The sequence below is a fragment of the Salvelinus alpinus genome, chromosome 20 (assembly GCF_045679555.1).
Source record: "Salvelinus alpinus chromosome 20, SLU_Salpinus.1, whole genome shotgun sequence".
Lineage (NCBI taxonomy): Eukaryota > Metazoa > Chordata > Actinopteri > Salmoniformes > Salmonidae > Salvelinus > Salvelinus alpinus.
Genome location: NC_092105.1, coordinates 15,958,267 through 15,976,182, shown reverse-complemented (window position 1 = coordinate 15,976,182; position 17,916 = coordinate 15,958,267). Strand labels below are relative to the sequence as shown.

At 41.4% G+C, this 17,916-nt stretch overlaps 3 protein-coding genes across 19 annotated transcripts in view; 2 read left to right on the top strand and 1 right to left on the bottom strand.

Annotated features, from left to right (window-relative positions):
• Window positions 1-17,916, bottom strand: part of LOC139546365 (phospholipid-transporting ATPase IH-like) — a 111,335-nt gene that overhangs the window by 81,681 nt on the left and 11,738 nt on the right. The window lies entirely within an intron of this gene.
• LOC139546364 (putative nuclease HARBI1) lies at window positions 5,981-9,714 on the top strand. 3 transcript variants are annotated; one of them, XM_071354666.1, is made up of 10 exons: window positions 5,981-6,734; window positions 6,822-6,998; window positions 7,089-7,150; window positions 7,233-7,319; window positions 7,407-7,690; window positions 7,770-7,805; window positions 7,904-8,458; window positions 8,528-8,643; window positions 8,740-8,851; window positions 8,946-9,714. In XM_071354666.1, the coding sequence occupies exons 7-10, from the start codon at window positions 7,987-7,989 to the stop codon at window positions 9,077-9,079; spliced, it is 834 nt and encodes a 277-aa protein (XP_071210767.1). In that variant the 5' UTR covers window positions 5,981-6,734; window positions 6,822-6,998; window positions 7,089-7,150; window positions 7,233-7,319; window positions 7,407-7,690; window positions 7,770-7,805; window positions 7,904-7,986; the 3' UTR covers window positions 9,080-9,714. The 3 variants fall into 3 exon arrangements, 2 of the variants coding, with proteins under 2 accessions (XP_071210767.1, XP_071210768.1); XM_071354667.1 differs by having other exon boundaries at window positions 5,981-6,998; window positions 7,407-7,448; window positions 7,517-7,690; XR_011669205.1 differs by lacking the exon at window positions 8,528-8,643 and having other exon boundaries at window positions 5,981-6,998.
• LOC139546362 (putative nuclease HARBI1) lies at window positions 11,106-14,929 on the top strand. 7 transcript variants are annotated; one of them, XM_071354660.1, is made up of 10 exons: window positions 11,106-11,949; window positions 12,037-12,213; window positions 12,304-12,365; window positions 12,448-12,534; window positions 12,622-12,905; window positions 12,985-13,020; window positions 13,119-13,673; window positions 13,743-13,858; window positions 13,955-14,066; window positions 14,161-14,929. In XM_071354660.1, the coding sequence occupies exons 7-10, from the start codon at window positions 13,202-13,204 to the stop codon at window positions 14,292-14,294; spliced, it is 834 nt and encodes a 277-aa protein (XP_071210761.1). In that variant the 5' UTR covers window positions 11,106-11,949; window positions 12,037-12,213; window positions 12,304-12,365; window positions 12,448-12,534; window positions 12,622-12,905; window positions 12,985-13,020; window positions 13,119-13,201; the 3' UTR covers window positions 14,295-14,929. The 7 variants fall into 7 exon arrangements, with proteins under 7 accessions (XP_071210761.1, XP_071210759.1, XP_071210760.1 ...); XM_071354659.1 differs by having other exon boundaries at window positions 11,108-12,213; window positions 12,622-12,663; window positions 12,732-12,905; XM_071354665.1 differs by lacking the exon at window positions 13,743-13,858 and having other exon boundaries at window positions 11,114-11,949; window positions 12,622-12,663; window positions 12,732-12,905.

The following is a 17,916-nucleotide window of genomic DNA, read 5'->3' as shown; positions in this document are numbered from 1 at the left end:
TGTTCAGGGACACATTATTCCATTTCTGTTAGTCACATGTCTGTGGAAATTGTTCCGCTTATGTCTCAGTTGTTGAATCTTATGTTCATACAAATATTTACACATTACGTTTGCTGAAAATAAACACAGTTGACAGTGAGAGGATGTTTCTTTTTTGCTGAGTTTATATTTATTGAAGATTATATGAATCCTATAAATAAAAAAAGGGCATTAATTTCTCAGAGATCAAATTATATTTCAGCAAAATACTGTTTCAGTAATGCTAATCTTATTTAACTACAGCAACGATTTCAGAACAATCTGACATGGTGGGTGTCAAAATCCTCTTTCTTGTTCTTTTTAAGGTGGAATGACTCCCTTCCTTAAATCCTTACCTAAATTATTAAAGGACAAAACACAAAACAGGACATGGATCAGCATCAACAGGAGCTTTCAACCTCCAACTCCCTCCCTCCTATTCCACCTCCCCACCCCACTACTCCTATTCCACCTCCCCACCCCACTACTCCTATTCCACCTCCCCACCCCACTACTCCTATTCCACCTCCCCACCCCACTACTCCTATTCCACCTCCCCACCCCACTACTCCAATCTCCTCCTCTATCCCACCCCACTACTCCAATCACCTCCTCTATCCCGCCCCACTTCTCCAATCACCTCCTCTATCCCACCCCACTACTACAATCACCTCCTCTATCCCACCCCACTTCTCCAATCACCTCCTCTATCCCACCCCACTTCTCCAATCACCTCCTCTATCCCACCCCACTTCTCCAATCACCTCCTCTATCCCACCCCACTAGTCCAATCACCTCCTCTATCCCACCCCACTACTCCAATCACCTCCTCTATCCCACCCACTTCTCCAATCACCTCCTCTATCCCACCCCACTACTCCAATCACCTCCTCTATCCCACCCCACTACTCCAATCTCCTCCTCTATCCCACCCCACTACTCCAATCACCTCCTCTATCCCACCCCACTTCTCCAATCACCTCCTCTATCCCACCCCACTTCTCCAATCTCCTCCTCTATCCCACTTCTCCAATCTCCTCCTCTATCCCACTTCTCCAATCACCTCCTCTATCCCACCCACTTCTCCAATCACCTCCTCTATCCCACCCCACTTCTCCAATCTCCTCCTCTATCCCACTTCTCCAATCACCTCCTCTATCCCACCCCACTTCTCCAATCACCTCCTCTATCCCACCCCACTTCTCCAATCACCTCCTCTACCCCACTTCTCCAATCTCCTCCTCTATCCCACTTCTCCAATCTCCTCCTCTATCCCACCCCACTTCTCCAATCACCTCCTCTATCCCACCCCACTTCTCCAATCACCTCCTCTATCCCACCCCACTTCTCCAATCTCCTCCTCTATCCCACCCCACTTCTCCAATCACCTCCTCTATCCCACCCCACTACTCCAATCATCTCCTCTATCCCACTTCTCCAATCATCTCCTCTATCCCACTTCTCCAATCACCTCCTCTATCCCACCCCACTTCTCCAATCACCTCCTCTATCCCACCCCACTTCTCCAATCACCAGCCACCTTGCTCCCAGTAGGGCTTCCATCCACCACAGCTGTTATCATGTAATTAAGGTCCTCTCCACTCACCATTAACCCCCTTATTAAATGTGTGGCAGAGTCCTCTTCTGCTATCCCAGGGCTACCCCACGCTGCACTGAATTGCCACAGACGTTAAGCAGCTACCCCTCATTAACTACCAGATTAAATATCCACTGTTCTGCTATGAGCCTCACCTTAATATAGTACTTTCATTACACACCAGTGTTATGGCACGCACACACACACACACACACACACGCACACATGTTTATACGCACATTTATATGCAATCAGGATTTAGAATAGGTTTTAGAATCAGACACTGATTGACAGACAGACAGAGAATAGCAAATGAAATGCTCAAAGACAGCAACATCGTGTCCATCTAAAAATGTGGTCGAACTCTTCTACTGTGTATATGACTGGGAGAAACACGTCTGTCTATCTGTGTGTCTGTGTGTCTGTCTCTGAGCAGCGATACCGCCACAGTTACAATCTCTGCGCCACACTCAGCTGTCACCACTGATCTGTCATTAATCGTCATGGCAACACAGCAGGGAGACACCAAAAAGTAGAGGAAAGACAAAAGCTGTGTCTTCAAAGAATGAGTGTAGTAGTAGTACAGTAGTAGTAGTAGTAGTACAGTAGTAGTAGTACTACAGTAGTAGTAGTACAGTAGTACAGTAGTAGTAGTACAGTATTAGTAGTAGTACAGTAGTAGTAGTAGTACAGTAGTAGTAGTAGTACAGTAGTAGTAGTGTAGTAGTAGTAGTACAGTAGTAGTAGTAGTAGTGTAGTAGTAGTAGTAGTACAGTAGTAGTACTAGTAGTACAGTAGTAGTACTAGTAGTACAGTAGTAGTAGTAGTAGTACAGTAGTAGTAGTACAGTAGTAGTAGTAGTAGTACAGTAGTAGTAGTAGTACATTAGTAGTAGTAGTACAGTAGTAGTAGTAGTACATTAGTAGTAGTAGTACAGTAGTAGTAGTAGTACAGTAATAGTAGTAGTACAGTAGTAGTACAGTAGTAGAGTAGTAGTAGTAGTAGTACAGTAGTAGTAGTAGTAGTAGTAGTACAGTAGTAGTAGTAGTAGTAGTACAGTAGTAGAGTAGTAGTAGTAGTACAGTAGTAGTACAGTAGTAGTAGTAGTAGTAGTAGTAGTAGTAGTAGAGTAGTACAGTAGTAGTAGTAGTAGTAGTACAGTAGTAGAGTAGTAGTAGTAGTAGTACAGTAGTATTACAGTAGTAGTAGTAGTAGTAGTAGTAGTAGTAGTAGTACAATAGGACCTGATATTGACTTAATATGGAAAACAGGTCTACATCTATGACAGGAGGGGGGAGAATGAGAGAGTGAGTAGACGTCTGTCCAGACAGACAGATCTGTTTCCACGATGACAGGAAACAGCACATAACATCAATGTAGACCTGCTATAAACACCAGGCATGACATAACATCAATGTAGACCTGCTATATAAACACCGTGCAGGACATAACATCAATATAGACCTGCTATATAAACACTGTGCAGGACATAACATCAATGTAGACCTGCTATATAAACACCGTGCAGGACATAACATCAATATAGACCTGCTATATAAACACTGTGCAGGACATTACATCAATATAGACCTGCTATATAAACACTGTGCAGAACATAACATCAATGTAGACCTGCTATATAAACACCATGCAGGACATAACATCAATATAGACCTGCTATATAAACACTGTGCAGGACATAACATCAATGTAGACCTGCTATATAAACACTGTGCAGGACATTACATCAATGTAGACCTGCTATATAAACACTGTGCAGGACATAACATCAATATAGACCTGCTATATAAACACCGTGCAGGACATAACATCAATGTAGACCTGCTATATAAACACTGTGCAGGACATAACATCAATATAGACCTGCTATATAAACACTGTGCAGGACATAACATCAATGTAGACCTGCTATATAAACACTGTGCAGGACATAACATCAATATAGACCTGCTATATAAACACCGTGCAGGACATAACATCAATGTAGACCTGCTATATAAACACCGTGCAGGACATAACATCAATGTAGACCTGCTATATAAACACCAGGCATGACATAACATCAATGTAGACCTGCTATATAAACACTGTGCAGGACATAACATCAATATAGACCTGCTATATAAACACTGTGCAGGACATAACATCAATATAGACCTGCTATATAAACACAGTGCAGGACATAACATCAATATAGACCTGCTATATAAACACAGTGCAGGACATAACATCAATGTAGACCTGCTATATAAACACCGTGCAGGACATAACATCAATATAGACCTGCTATATAAACACAGTGCAGGACATAACATCAATGTAGACCTGCTATATAAACACTGTGCAGGACATAACATCAATATAGACCTGCTATATAAACACTGTGCAGGACATTACATCCATATAGACCTGCTATATAAACACTGTGCAGAACATAACATCAATGTAGACCTGTTATATAAACACCATGCAGGACATAACATCAATATAGACCTGCTATATAAACACTGTGCAGGACATAACATCAATGTAGACCTGCTATATAAACACCGTGCAGGACATTACATCAATATAGACCTGCTATATAAACACTGTGCAGGACATTACATCAATATAGACCTGCTATATAAACACTGTGCAGGACATTACATCAATATAGACCTGCTATATAAACACTGTGCAGGACATTACATCAATATAGACCTGCTATATAAACACTGTGCAGGACATAACATCAATGTAGACCTGCTATATAAACACCGTGCAGGACATTACATCAATATAGACCTGCTATATAAACACTGTGCAGGACATTACATCATTGTAGACCTGCTATATAAACACCGTGCAGGACATAACATCAATATAGACCTGCTATATAAACACTGTGCAGGACATAACATCAATATAGACCTGCTATATAAACACTGTGCAGGACATAACATCAATGTAGACCTGCTATATAAACACTGTGCAGGACATAACATCAATATAGACCTGCTATATAAACACCGTGCAGGACATTACATCAATATAGACCTGCTATATAAACACTGTGCAGGACATAACATCAATGTAGACCTGCTATATAAACACCGTGCAGGACATTACATCAATATAGACCTGCTATATAAACACCGTGCAGGACATAACATCAATGTAGACCTGCTATATAAACACCGTGCAGGACATTACATCCATATAGACCTGCTATATAAACACTGTGCAGGACATAACATCAATATAGACCTGCTATATAAACACCGTGCAGGACATAACATCAATGTAGACCTGCTATATAAACACCGTGCAGGACATAACATCAATATAGACCTGCTATATAAACACCATGCAGGACATAACATCAATATAGACCTGCTATATAAACACCGTGCAGGACATAACATCAATGTAGACCTGCTATATAAACACTGTGCAGGACATAACATCAATATAGACCTGCTATATAAACACCGTGCAGGACATAACATCAATATAGACCTGCTATATAAACACCGTGCAGGACATAACATCAATATAGACCTGCTATATAAACACCGTGCAGGACATAACATCAATATAGACCTGCTATATAAACACCGTGCAGGACATAACATCAATATAGACCTGCTATATAAACACCGTGCAGGACATAACATCAATATAGACCTGCTATATAAACACTGTGCAGGACATAACATCAATATAGACCTGCTATATAAACACTGTGCAGGACATAACATCAATATAGACCTGCTATATAAACACTGTGCAGGACATAACATCAATATAGACCTGCTATATAAACACCGTGCAGGACATAACATCAATATAGACCTGCTATATAAACACCGTGCAGGACATAACATCAATATAGACCTGCTATATAAACACCGTGCAGGACATAACATCAATATAGACCTGCTATATAAACACCGTGCAGGACATAACATCAATATAGACCTGCTATATAAACACCGTGCAGGACATAACATCAATGTAGACCTGCTATATAAACACTGTGCAGGACATAACATCAATGTAGACCTGCTATATAAACACCGTGCAGGACATAACATCAATGTAGACCTGCTATATAAACACCGTGCAGGACATAACATCAATGTAGACCTGTTATATAAACACTGTGCAGGACATAACATCAATATAGACCTGCTATATAAACACCGTGCAGGACATAACATCAATATAGACCTGCTATATAAACACCGTGCAGGACATAACATCAATGTAGACCTGCTATATAAACACCGTGCAGGACATAACATCAATATAGACCTGCTATATAAACACCGTGCATGACATAACATCAATATAGACCAGGGGCCTGTTGCACAAAAGTAGAATTAAGACATCCGGGATAAATGACTCAGCTGAGCTCAATGAAGCCAAAACATGTGCGTCCAGGCTTAATTGGTTGCACAAAGACCAAGCCAGGATGAGCAGACACGGATTCATTAAGCCAGGTGAAACCAATCCTGGATAGGTGCGCGCTCACGGCTCACTCAAATAGACCCCGCCACAGATCACAGATTAACTGATTTACCATGGCAACTAGAGCCGCGTACTTTTCCCCGTCGGAAGCACAAATCCTCATGGAGGCATACGAGGAGGTAAAAGATATAATTAAGAAGAAAGGCAACACCGCCACAGTGATAAAGCAAAGAGAAAAAGCGTGGCAAAGTATTGCAGACCGCCTGAATGCGTAAGTAGTGCACAATTACACACTCACCGCTCCGCTGAAACATCACAATTACAATTCAAATATTTAATTCACATCTCCAAAAATGCAGTTGTACTGTAATTATGAAACGGTTAAATTTTTAATTGAAATGCACTGCAGATATGAGTGAAATTGTGTAAAGTAACTCCATCACACTGTATAAAGCTATGATAAATTTTTTGATATTTTTACTGAAAACAAGACAAAAATACCAAGTAATTTTTTGCAGTGTGACTCCATTAAATGTGTGTGTGTGTGTGTGTGTGTGTGTGTGTGTGTGTAGATTAAACATGAACGGGCCAAAACGGACATGGCAGCAGGTCAAAATCAAATACAAGAACATTCTGCAGAATGGTATGGTCCCTGACTAATATTTAACAAAGCACAAGCATATATTGTACCCAGAAGGTGCCTGCTCACACATTGTCTGTACTGTTTTAGCAGTGAAAAAGAATACCCACAGACAAGGCACGGGTGGTGGGTCACCAAAGGCTGACCTTACCCCAGCAGAGGACATGGCCTTGGAGCTAAATAAAGGCAGGCCCGTCTTAGAGGGGATCCCTGGGGGGAAAGAGACGAGCATAGGTTCCTCCCAAGATGCCACCCGCTTCATTCAAGGTATGTCCTTCCATCTCTACATGGGATACAACCACATTCATATTGAATCAATTTGGACTGTCTGACTTTGGTTTACCTATTGCCTTGCAGTGTCTGGCAGCACTGTGTTCCTGTTAGAGCCACCAGCACAAGCACCAGACGATGCTGATCCAGTGAGTACTCCATCAAAGGCATACTGTAGGCCTGGCATGTCTTGTCTACTAGCTTCAATATGAATCCGATTAAATGTGATAGGGTGAAGGCCCCAGTGCAGCAGCAACAGCACATGATGGAGACGATGATGAGGAGGAGACCATCTCTCTGGATTCCAGAAGGCATGAGGTATCATGTTAAGACTGTGAAAGTACTATTTACTCTACAATGGTGAGGAGTCCTCATCAAAATCAAAAAATCTAATTTCTTTTACAGGACCCAGATGCTATACAGTGGGAAAACCAGCCTGGCAACATAGTGCGTATTAATAAAAGGACACCACATCCTGCCAAATTCCAGCTGCGCTAATTGTATTGTGTTCACAGAGCTCACAAGCTATCAGAAAGTTGTATGGCAACCACCTCAGGCGCCAAATAGAACTGGCAGACATAGACATTCAGTACAAGAAGAAAAAGATGGAAAATCTTGCACTGGAGTCCGAAATAAAAAAGAGGACAATTAGGAAACTGGACCTTGAAATAAAAAAACTTGAGAGGGAGGTGAGATATGCCTTCAATGTACACTGTATGCTAACTGTAACACAAATGTATTAATCATTATTTTTCTTTCCTCCCCCAGCTCCAAGAAGATGACACAGCTCAAAATAAAAATTAGGTATATTCTCGTAAAGTCAAGTGAGCCATGACATATGAGCTCTTATTGTGAGCACACAGGACGGTGGCATCTTTCTAAGTTTTTTTTTATTTTCCCAGCAATCAGTACAACCAAGTCATCGTTATAAGGCATCGCCCTCTTTTGCCCACCCCCCCAGCACCAGGTGTGGCCACTAGCCTATATGAAGGCCCAAAATTGTGTGTTCCTTTCTGCTCTGACAATGGCATGCCCATTCGTGCGAGATGTGGTGGATGAAGAAGCACTTGTGCTGAGGAGAGCCTTCAGGCGAGAAAGGGTCTTCAGGGACCGGTTGGACCCACTGGCCTTCCCTGATGACCATCTATATGAAAGATACAGGTTTTCTGCAGATGGCATCAGGTATCTATGCAGACTACTGGGTCCCAGGATTAAGCACCGCACTGCACGGAGCCATGCACTGAGTGTGGAGCAAATGGTTTGTGTGGCCTTGCGCTTTTTTGCTAGTGGAGCCTTCCTGTACTCAGTGGGGGATGCAGAACAGCTGAACAAGGCCACAATTTGCCGCACAATAAGGAGTGTGTGTCTGGCTATCAAAGCATTAGCAGATGTCTTCATCTCCTTCCCTGGCCACAGAAGACTCTGTGACATCAAAGAGGAGTTCTATAGGATTGCAGGTAAGAGGATCTACAAATTACAGGACAACTGTTAACACATAGTAGGATACTCATTACTTTGTGTGACAGGTTTCCCCAATGTCATTGGTGCAGTGGACTGCACACACATAAGGATAAAAGCCCCCTCAGGTGCCCATGAGGCCGATTTTGTGAATAGGAAATCCTTTCACAGCATTAATGTTCAGGTGAACATAACTTTTTGATATTGTCCATTGACGAACACTCTGCATTGCCAGTGATGTGCATTGATTGGTGTAATATTCCTCATCTTATGATTTCAGATGGTCTGCAATGCTGACTGTGTGATCAGCAATGTTGTGGCAAAATGGCCTGGCTCAGTCCATGACTCCAGAATCTTTCGGGCCTCTGAAATCTATCAGTGCCTATCACAAGGTAAGCCACACAACCCCTATTTATAACCATCATGGCTGTGTCAAGAATATCACTGTGTTTATGAGGTAGTAATGATGAGATTTTGTGTTGACAGGTGAATTCTCTGGTGTGTTGCTGGGAGACAGGGGGTATGGCTGCCAGCCTTTTCTCCTGACACCTTTCACAGACCCCCAGGACAGCAGGCCTACAACCATGCCCATGCCAGGACCAGGGCCAGAGTTGAAATGACCTTTGGCCTCCTGAAGGCACGCTTTCACTGCCTTCACAAATTAAGGGTCAGCCCTGTTAGGGCATGTGATATTACTGTGGCTTGTGCTGTCCTCCACAATGTGGCCTGCCTGAGGAAGGAGAGGGCCCCCAGAGTGCCACCAGCCATGGACTGGGACAATCCGGCAATCTTCCCTGATGACGACAGTGGTCGGCTGCTGAGGGACCAATATGTGTTGAATTATTTTAGTTAGTATGTGTGCTTTCAATTTTGGTTAAATATGTCCTGCGGTGGCAGAGGAATTTGGGTTTTTTTGGGTTCGTTTTTTGACGAATTTGGCCTCTTATGATGTTTGTGCGGTATACTGTGTGTAATACAAGGCTGCAGGGAGGCTACTGCATCCATTCATTTGTCTGTTCAGTTGATGTGTATGGATTTGTCCTGCATTTATTTTAGTGTGCAGACATGCAGGGTGTGTTATATACAGACCTTTGAATGTGTATGTATCATTTTGTATAATATGCTTGGATTCTGTGCTTTCCATCTTGTAGAGTCACTGTGACTTCAGTTTCGAAAGGAGCTGATGGTTTACCTGCTTTGTTTTGTCCTTATTCAATAAAGGAACATAATGTTACACATTGTGTTTTTATATTCATATGGAATGTGTATTTGTTTATATGACAGAGTACTAGGGCCACACTGAAGAAAAAGGATAAAGTCATAAATTTATGAGGCTGGTTCTTTCTGCAGAAAAGCTACATATTGTTTTTACAGTTTTGATACTTATGACAATGTGATACTTAATATTCTGGCACATCAGCATGTCTTTGTTTATGAAACCATACTGAAGTACAATTTCACGAAATGCCCCACATCTGTCATTTTAACAACTGTCCTCCTTTAAAACAACTGGTTACAATATTATGACTTGTGTTTTTTTCCCCTCTGTGGCCCTAATATTCTATCATTTTATATATAGCCTTATAGTCTATGGGAAACTGTAAATTATCTAATGATAGCAACATCATCTAAAAATCATTTTTTATCCAAAATCATTGAAATTAATGATCACAAACGTTTAAATAATAACAGTGGGTCTAGTTATATGTGATAACAATGTATAGTGAGCAGTGAAATAACTATTGGTTTCCATTTGTGGTGACTGCTGACTGACATTAGGGATGAGATTAAATAGATCCTGGAATTTAGCCTGGTCTGGAGCAGGCTAGCTCCACAGAATAAATCTCCATGGTAATTTATACCATAACATATCCTCCTGCCCCCTATCCATCTTTAGTGCAACCGGATTACGGATCAATTGAGCCAGGATCACCAAGATATCCTGGCTTAATCCCTTATCCTAGTTTTGTGCAACAGGCCCCTGCTATATAAACACCGTGCAGGACATAACACCAATGTAGACCTGCTATATAAACACCGTGCAGGACATAACATCAGTATAGACCTGCTATATAAACACCGTGCAGGACATAACATCAATATAGACCTGCTATATAAACACCGTGCAGGACATAACATCAATATAGACCTGCTATATAAACACCGTGCAGGACATAACATCAATATAGACCTGCTATATAAACACTGTGCAGGACATTACATCAATATAGACCTGCTATATAAACACAGTGCAGGACATAACATCAATATAGACCTGCTATATAAACACCGTGCAGGACATTACATCAATGTAGACCTGCTATATAAACACCGTGCAGGACATAACATCAATATAGACCTGCTATATAAACACTGTGCAGGACATAACATCAATATAGACCTGCTATATAAACACTGTGCAGGACATAACATCAATATAGACCTGCTATATAAACACTGTGCAGGACATTACATCAATGTAGACCTGCTATATAAACACCATGCAGGACATAACATCAATATAGACCTGCTATATAAACACCATGCAGGACATAACATCAATATAGACCTGCTATATAAACACCATGCAGGACATAACATCAATATAGACCTGCTATATAAACACCATGCAGGACATAACATCAATATAGACCTGCTATATAAACACTGTGCAGGACATAACATCAATGTAGACCTGCTATATAAACACCGTGCAGAACATAACATCAATATAGACCAGGGGCCTGTTGCACAAAAGTAGAATTAAGACATCCGGGATAAATGACTCAGCTGAGCTCAATGAAGCCAAAACATGTGCGTCCAGGCTTAATTGGTTGCACAAAGACCAAGCCAGGATGAGCAGACACGGATTCATTAAGCCAGGTGAAACCAATCCTGGATAGGTGCGCGCTCACGGCTCACTCAAATAGACCCCGCCACAGATCACAGATTAACTGATTTACCATGGCAACTAGAGCCGCGTACTTTTCCCCGTCGGAAGCACAAATCCTCATGGAGGCATACGAGGAGGTAAAAGATATAATTAAGAAGAAAGGCAACACCGCCACAGTGATAAAGCAAAGAGAAAAAGCGTGGCAAAGTATTGCAGACCGCCTGAATGCGTAAGTAGTGCACAATTACACACTCACCGCTCCGCTGAAACATCACAATTACAATTCAAATATTTAATTCACATCTCCAAAAATGCAGTTGTACTGTAATTATGAAACGGTTAAATTTTTAATTGAAATGCACTGCAGATATGAGTGAAATTGTGTAAAGTAACTCCATCACACTGTATAAAGCTATGATAAATTTTTTGATATTTTTACTGAAAACAAGACAAAAATACCAAGTAATTTTTTGCAGTGTGACTCCATTAAATGTGTGTGTGTGTGTGTGTGTGTGTGTGTGTGTAGATTAAACATGAACGGGCCAAAACGGACATGGCAGCAGGTCAAAATCAAATACAAGAACATTCTGCAGAATGGTATGGTCCCTGACTAATATTTAACAAAGCACAAGCATATATTGTACCCAGAAGGTGCCTGCTCACACATTGTCTGTACTGTTTTAGCAGTGAAAAAGAATACCCACAGACAAGGCACGGGTGGTGGGTCACCAAAGGCTGACCTTACCCCAGCAGAGGACATGGCCTTGGAGCTAAATAAAGGCAGGCCCGTCTTAGAGGGGATCCCTGGGGGGAAAGAGACGAGCATAGGTTCCTCCCAAGATGCCACCCGCTTCATTCAAGGTATGTCCTTCCATCTCTACATGGGATACAACCACATTCATATTGAATCAATTTGGACTGTCTGACTTTGGTTTACCTATTGCCTTGCAGTGTCTGGCAGCACTGTGTTCCTGTTAGAGCCACCAGCACAAGCACCAGACGATGCTGATCCAGTGAGTACTCCATCAAAGGCATACTGTAGGCCTGGCATGTCTTGTCTACTAGCTTCAATATGAATCCGATTAAATGTGATAGGGTGAAGGCCCCAGTGCAGCAGCAACAGCACATGATGGAGACGATGATGAGGAGGAGACCATCTCTCTGGATTCCAGAAGGCATGAGGTATCATGTTAAGACTGTGAAAGTACTATTTACTCTACAATGGTGAGGAGTCCTCATCAAAATCAAAAAATCTAATTTCTTTTACAGGACCCAGATGCTATACAGTGGGAAAACCAGCCTGGCAACATAGTGCGTATTAATAAAAGGACACCACATCCTGCCAAATTCCAGCTGCGCTAATTGTATTGTGTTCACAGAGCTCACAAGCTATCAGAAAGTTGTATGGCAACCACCTCCGGCGCCAAATAGAACTGGCAGACATAGACATTCAGTACAAGAAGAAAAAGATGGAAAATCTTGCACTGGAGTCCGAAATAAAAAAGAGGACAATTAGGAAACTGGACCTTGAAATAAAAAAACTTGAGAGGGAGGTGAGATATGCCTTCAATGTACACTGTATGCTAACTGTAACACAAATGTATTAATCATTATTTTTCTTTCCTCCCCCAGCTCCAAGAAGATGACACAGCTCAAAATAAAAATTAGGTATATTCTCGTAAAGTCAAGTGAGCCATGACATATGAGCTCTTATTGTGAGCACACAGGACGGTGGCATCTTTCTAAGGTTTTTTTTATTTTCCCAGCAATCAGTACAACCAAGTCATCGTTATAAGGCATCGCCCTCTTTTGCCCACCCCCCCAGCACCAGGTGTGGCCACTAGCCTATATGAAGGCCCAAAATTGTGTGTTCCTTTCTGCTCTGACAATGGCATGCCCATTCGTGCGAGATGTGGTGGATGAAGAAGCACTTGTGCTGAGGAGAGCCTTCAGGCGAGAAAGGGTCTTCAGGGACCGGTTGGACCCACTGGCCTTCCCTGATGACCATCTATATGAAAGATACAGGTTTTCTGCAGATGGCATCAGGTATCTATGCAGACTACTGGGTCCCAGGATTAAGCACCGCACTGCACGGAGCCATGCACTGAGTGTGGAGCAAATGGTTTGTGTGGCCTTGCGCTTTTTTGCTAGTGGAGCCTTCCTGTACTCAGTGGGGGATGCAGAACAGCTGAACAAGGCCACAATTTGCCGCACAATAAGGAGTGTGTGTCTGGCTATCAAAGCATTAGCAGATGTCTTCATCTCCTTCCCTGGCCACAGAAGACTCTGTGACATCAAAGAGGAGTTCTATAGGATTGCAGGTAAGAGGATCTACAAATTACAGGACAACTGTTAACACATAGTAGGATACTCATTACTTTGTGTGACAGGTTTCCCCAATGTCATTGGTGCAGTGGACTGCACACACATAAGGATAAAATCCCCCTCAGGTGCCCATGAGGCCGATTTTGTGAATAGGAAATCCTTTCACAGCATTAATGTTCAGGTGAACATAACTTTTTGATATTGTCCATTGACGAACACTCTGCATTGCCAGTGATGTGCATTGATTGGTGTAATATTCCTCATCTTATGATTTCAGATGGTCTGCAATGCTGACTGTGTGATCAGCAATGTTGTGGCAAAATGGCCTGGCTCAGTCCATGACTCCAGAATCTTTCGGGCCTCTGAAATCTATCAGTGCCTATCACAAGGTAAGCCACACAACCCCTATTTATAACCATCATGGCTGTGTCAAGAATATCACTGTGTTTATGAGGTAGTAATGATGAGATTTTGTGTTGACAGGTGAATTCTCTGGTGTGTTGCTGGGAGACAGGGGGTATGGCTGCCAGCCTTTTCTCCTGACACCTTTCACAGACCCCCAGGACAGCAGGCCTACAACCATGCCCATGCCAGGACCAGGGCCAGAGTTGAAATGACCTTTGGCCTCCTGAAGGCACGCTTTCACTGCCTTCACAAATTAAGGGTCAGCCCTGTTAGGGCATGTGATATTACTGTGGCTTGTGCTGTCCTCCACAATGTGGCCTGCCTGAGGAAGGAGAGGGCCCCCAGAGTGCCACCAGCCATGGACTGGGACAATCCGGCAATCTTCCCTGATGACGACAGTGGTCGGCTGCTGAGGGACCAATATGTGTTGAATTATTTTAGTTAGTATGTGTGCTTTCAATTTTGGTTAAATATGTCCTGCGGTGGCAGAGGAATTTGGGTTTTTTTGGGTTCGTTTTTTGACGAATTTGGCCTCTTATGATGTTTGTGCGGTATACTGTGTGTAATACAAGGCTGCAGGGAGGCTACTGCATCCATTCATTTGTCTGTTCAGTTGATGTGTATGGATTTGTCCTGCATTTATTTTAGTGTGCAGACATGCAGGGTGTGTTATATACAGACCTTTGAATGTGTATGTATCATTTTGTATAATATGCTTGGATTCTGTGCTTTCCATCTTGTAGAGTCACTGTGACTTCAGTTTCGAAAGGAGCTGATGGTTTACCTGCTTTGTTTTGTCCTTATTCAATAAAGGAACATAATGTTACACATTGTGTTTTTATATTCATATGGAATGTGTATTTGTTTATATGACAGAGTACTAGGGCCACACTGAAGAAAAAGGATAAAGTCAGAAATTTATGAGGCTGGTTCTTTCTGCAGAAAAGCTACATATTGTTTTTACAGTTTTGATACTTATGACAATGTGATACTTAATATTCTGGCACATCAGCATGTCTTTGTTTATGAAACCATACTGAAGTACAATTTCACGAAATGCCCCACATCTGTCATTTTAACAACTGTCCTCCTTTAAAACAACTGGTTACAATATTATGACTTGTGTTTTTTTCCCCTCTGTGGCCCTAATATTCTATCATTTTATATATAGCCTTATAGTCTATGGGAAACTGTAAATTATCTAATGATAGCAACATCATCTAAAAATCATTTTTTATCCAAAATCATTGAAATTAATGATCACAAACGTTTAAATAATAACAGTGGGTCTAGTTATATGTGATAACAATGTATAGTGAGCAGTGAAATAACTATTGGTTTCCATTTGTGGTGACTGCTGACTGACATTAGGGATGAGATTAAATAGATCCTGGAATTTAGCCTGGTCTGGAGCAGGCTAGCTCCACAGAATAAATCTCCATGGTAATTTATACCATAACATATCCTCCTGCCCCCTATCCATCTTTAGTGCAACCGGATTACGGATCAATTGAGCCAGGATCACCAAGATATCCTGGCTTAATCCCTTATCCTAGTTTTGTGCAACAGGCCCCTGCTATATAAACACCGTGCAGGACATAACATCAATATAGACCTGCTATATAAACACCGTGCAGGACATAACATCAATATAGACCTGCTATATAAACACCGTGCAGGACATAACATCAATATAGACCTGCTATATAAACACTGTGCAGGACATAACATCAATGTAGACCTGCTATATAAACACCATGCAGGACATAACATCAATGTAGACCTGCTATATAAACACTGTGCAGGACATTACATCAATGTAGACCTGCTATATAAACACTGTGCAGGACATTACATCAATGTAGACCTGCTATATAAACACCGTGCAGGACATAACATCAATGTAGACCTGCTATATAAACACCGTGCAGGACATTACATCAATGTAGACCTGCTATATAAACACCAGGCATGACATAACATCAATGTAGACCTGCTATATAAACACTGTGCAGGACATTACATCATTGTAGACCTGCTATATAAACACCGTGCAGGACATTACATCAATGTAGACCTGCTATATAAACACTGTGCAGGACATTACATCAATATAGACCTGCTATATAAACACCGTGCAGGACATTACATCAATATAGACCTGCTATTTAAACACCGTGCAGGACATTACATCAATATAGACCTGCTATATAAACACTGTGCAGGACATAACATCAATGTAGACCTGCTATATAAACACCGTGCAGGACATTACATCAATATAGACCTGCTATTTAAACACCGTGCAGGACATTACATCAATGTAGACCTGCTATATAAACACTGTGCAGGACATTACATCAATGTAGACCTGCTATATAAACACTGTGCAGGACATAACATCAATGTAGACCTGCTATATAAACACTGTGCAGGACATAACATCAATATAGACCTGCTATATAAACACCGTGCAGGACATAACATCAATGTAGACCTGCTATATAAACACTGTGCAGGACATTACATCAATGTAGACCTGCTATATAAACACTGTGCAGGACATTACATCAATATAGACCTGCTATATAAACACTGTGCAGGACATAACATCAATGTAGACCTGCTATATAAACACTGTGCAGGACATTACATCAATATAGACCTGCTATATAAACACTGTGCAGGACATTACATCAATATAGACCTGCTATTTAAACACCGTGCAGGACATTACATCAATGTAGACCTGCTATATAAACACTGTGCAGGACATTACATCAATGTAGACCTGCTATATAAACACTGTGCAGGACATAACATCAATATAAACCTGCTATATAAACACTGTGCAGGACATAACATCAATATAGACCTGCTATATAAACACTGTGCAGGACATTACATCAATATAGACCTGCTATATAAACACTGTGCAGGACATTACATCAATGTAGACCTGCTATATAAACACTGTGCAGGACATAACATCAATATAGACCTGCTATATAAACACTGTGCAGGACATAACATCAATATAGACCTGCTATATAAACACTGTGCAGGACATTACATCAATGTAGACCTGCTATATAAACACTGTGCAGGACATTACATCAATGTAGACCTGCTATATAAACACTGTGCAGGACATTACATCCATATAGACCTGCTATATAAACACTGTGCAGGACATTACATCAATGTAGACCTGCTATATAAACACTGTGCAGGACATTACATCAATGTAGACCTGCTATATAAACACTGTGCAGGACATTACATCAATATAGACCTGCTATATAAACACTGTGCAGGACATTACATCAATGTAGACCTGCTATATAAACACTGTGCAGGACATTACATCAATGTAGACCTGCTATATAAACACTGTGCAGGACATTACATCCATATAGACCTGCTATATAAACACCGTGCAGGACATAACATCAATGTAGACCTGCTATATAAACACTGTGCAGGACATTACATCAATATAGACCTGCTATATAAACACTGTGCAGGACATTACATCAATGTAGACCTGCTATATAAACACTGTGCAGGACATTACATCAATATAGACCTGCTATATAAACACCGTGCAGGACATAACATCAATGTAGACCTGCTATATAAACACTGTGCAGGACACTACATCAATATAGACCTGCTATATAAACACTGTGCAGGACATTACATCAATGTAGACCTGCTATATAAACACTGTGCAGGACATTACATCAATGTAGACCTGCTATATAAACACTGTGCAGGACATTACATCCATATAGACCTGCTATATAAACACTGTGCAGGACATAACATCAA

Coding starts and splice junctions, on each gene's coding strand:
- LOC139546362 (XM_071354660.1), top strand. CDS start 13,202: ATGAAGGCCCAAAATTGTGTGTTCCTTTCTGCTCTGACAATGGCATGC. Junction 13,674..13,742: donor GGAGTTCTATAGGATTGCAG/GTAAGAGGATCT, acceptor TTTGTGTGACAG/GTTTCCCCAATGTCATTGGT. Junction 14,067..14,160: donor CTATCAGTGCCTATCACAAG/GTAAGCCACACA, acceptor TTGTGTTGACAG/GTGAATTCTCTGGTGTGTTG.
- LOC139546364 (XM_071354666.1), top strand. CDS start 7,987: ATGAAGGCCCAAAATTGTGTGTTCCTTTCTGCTCTGACAATGGCATGC. Junction 8,459..8,527: donor GGAGTTCTATAGGATTGCAG/GTAAGAGGATCT, acceptor TTTGTGTGACAG/GTTTCCCCAATGTCATTGGT. Junction 8,644..8,739: donor TTCACAGCATTAATGTTCAG/GTGAACATAACT, acceptor TTATGATTTCAG/ATGGTCTGCAATGCTGACTG.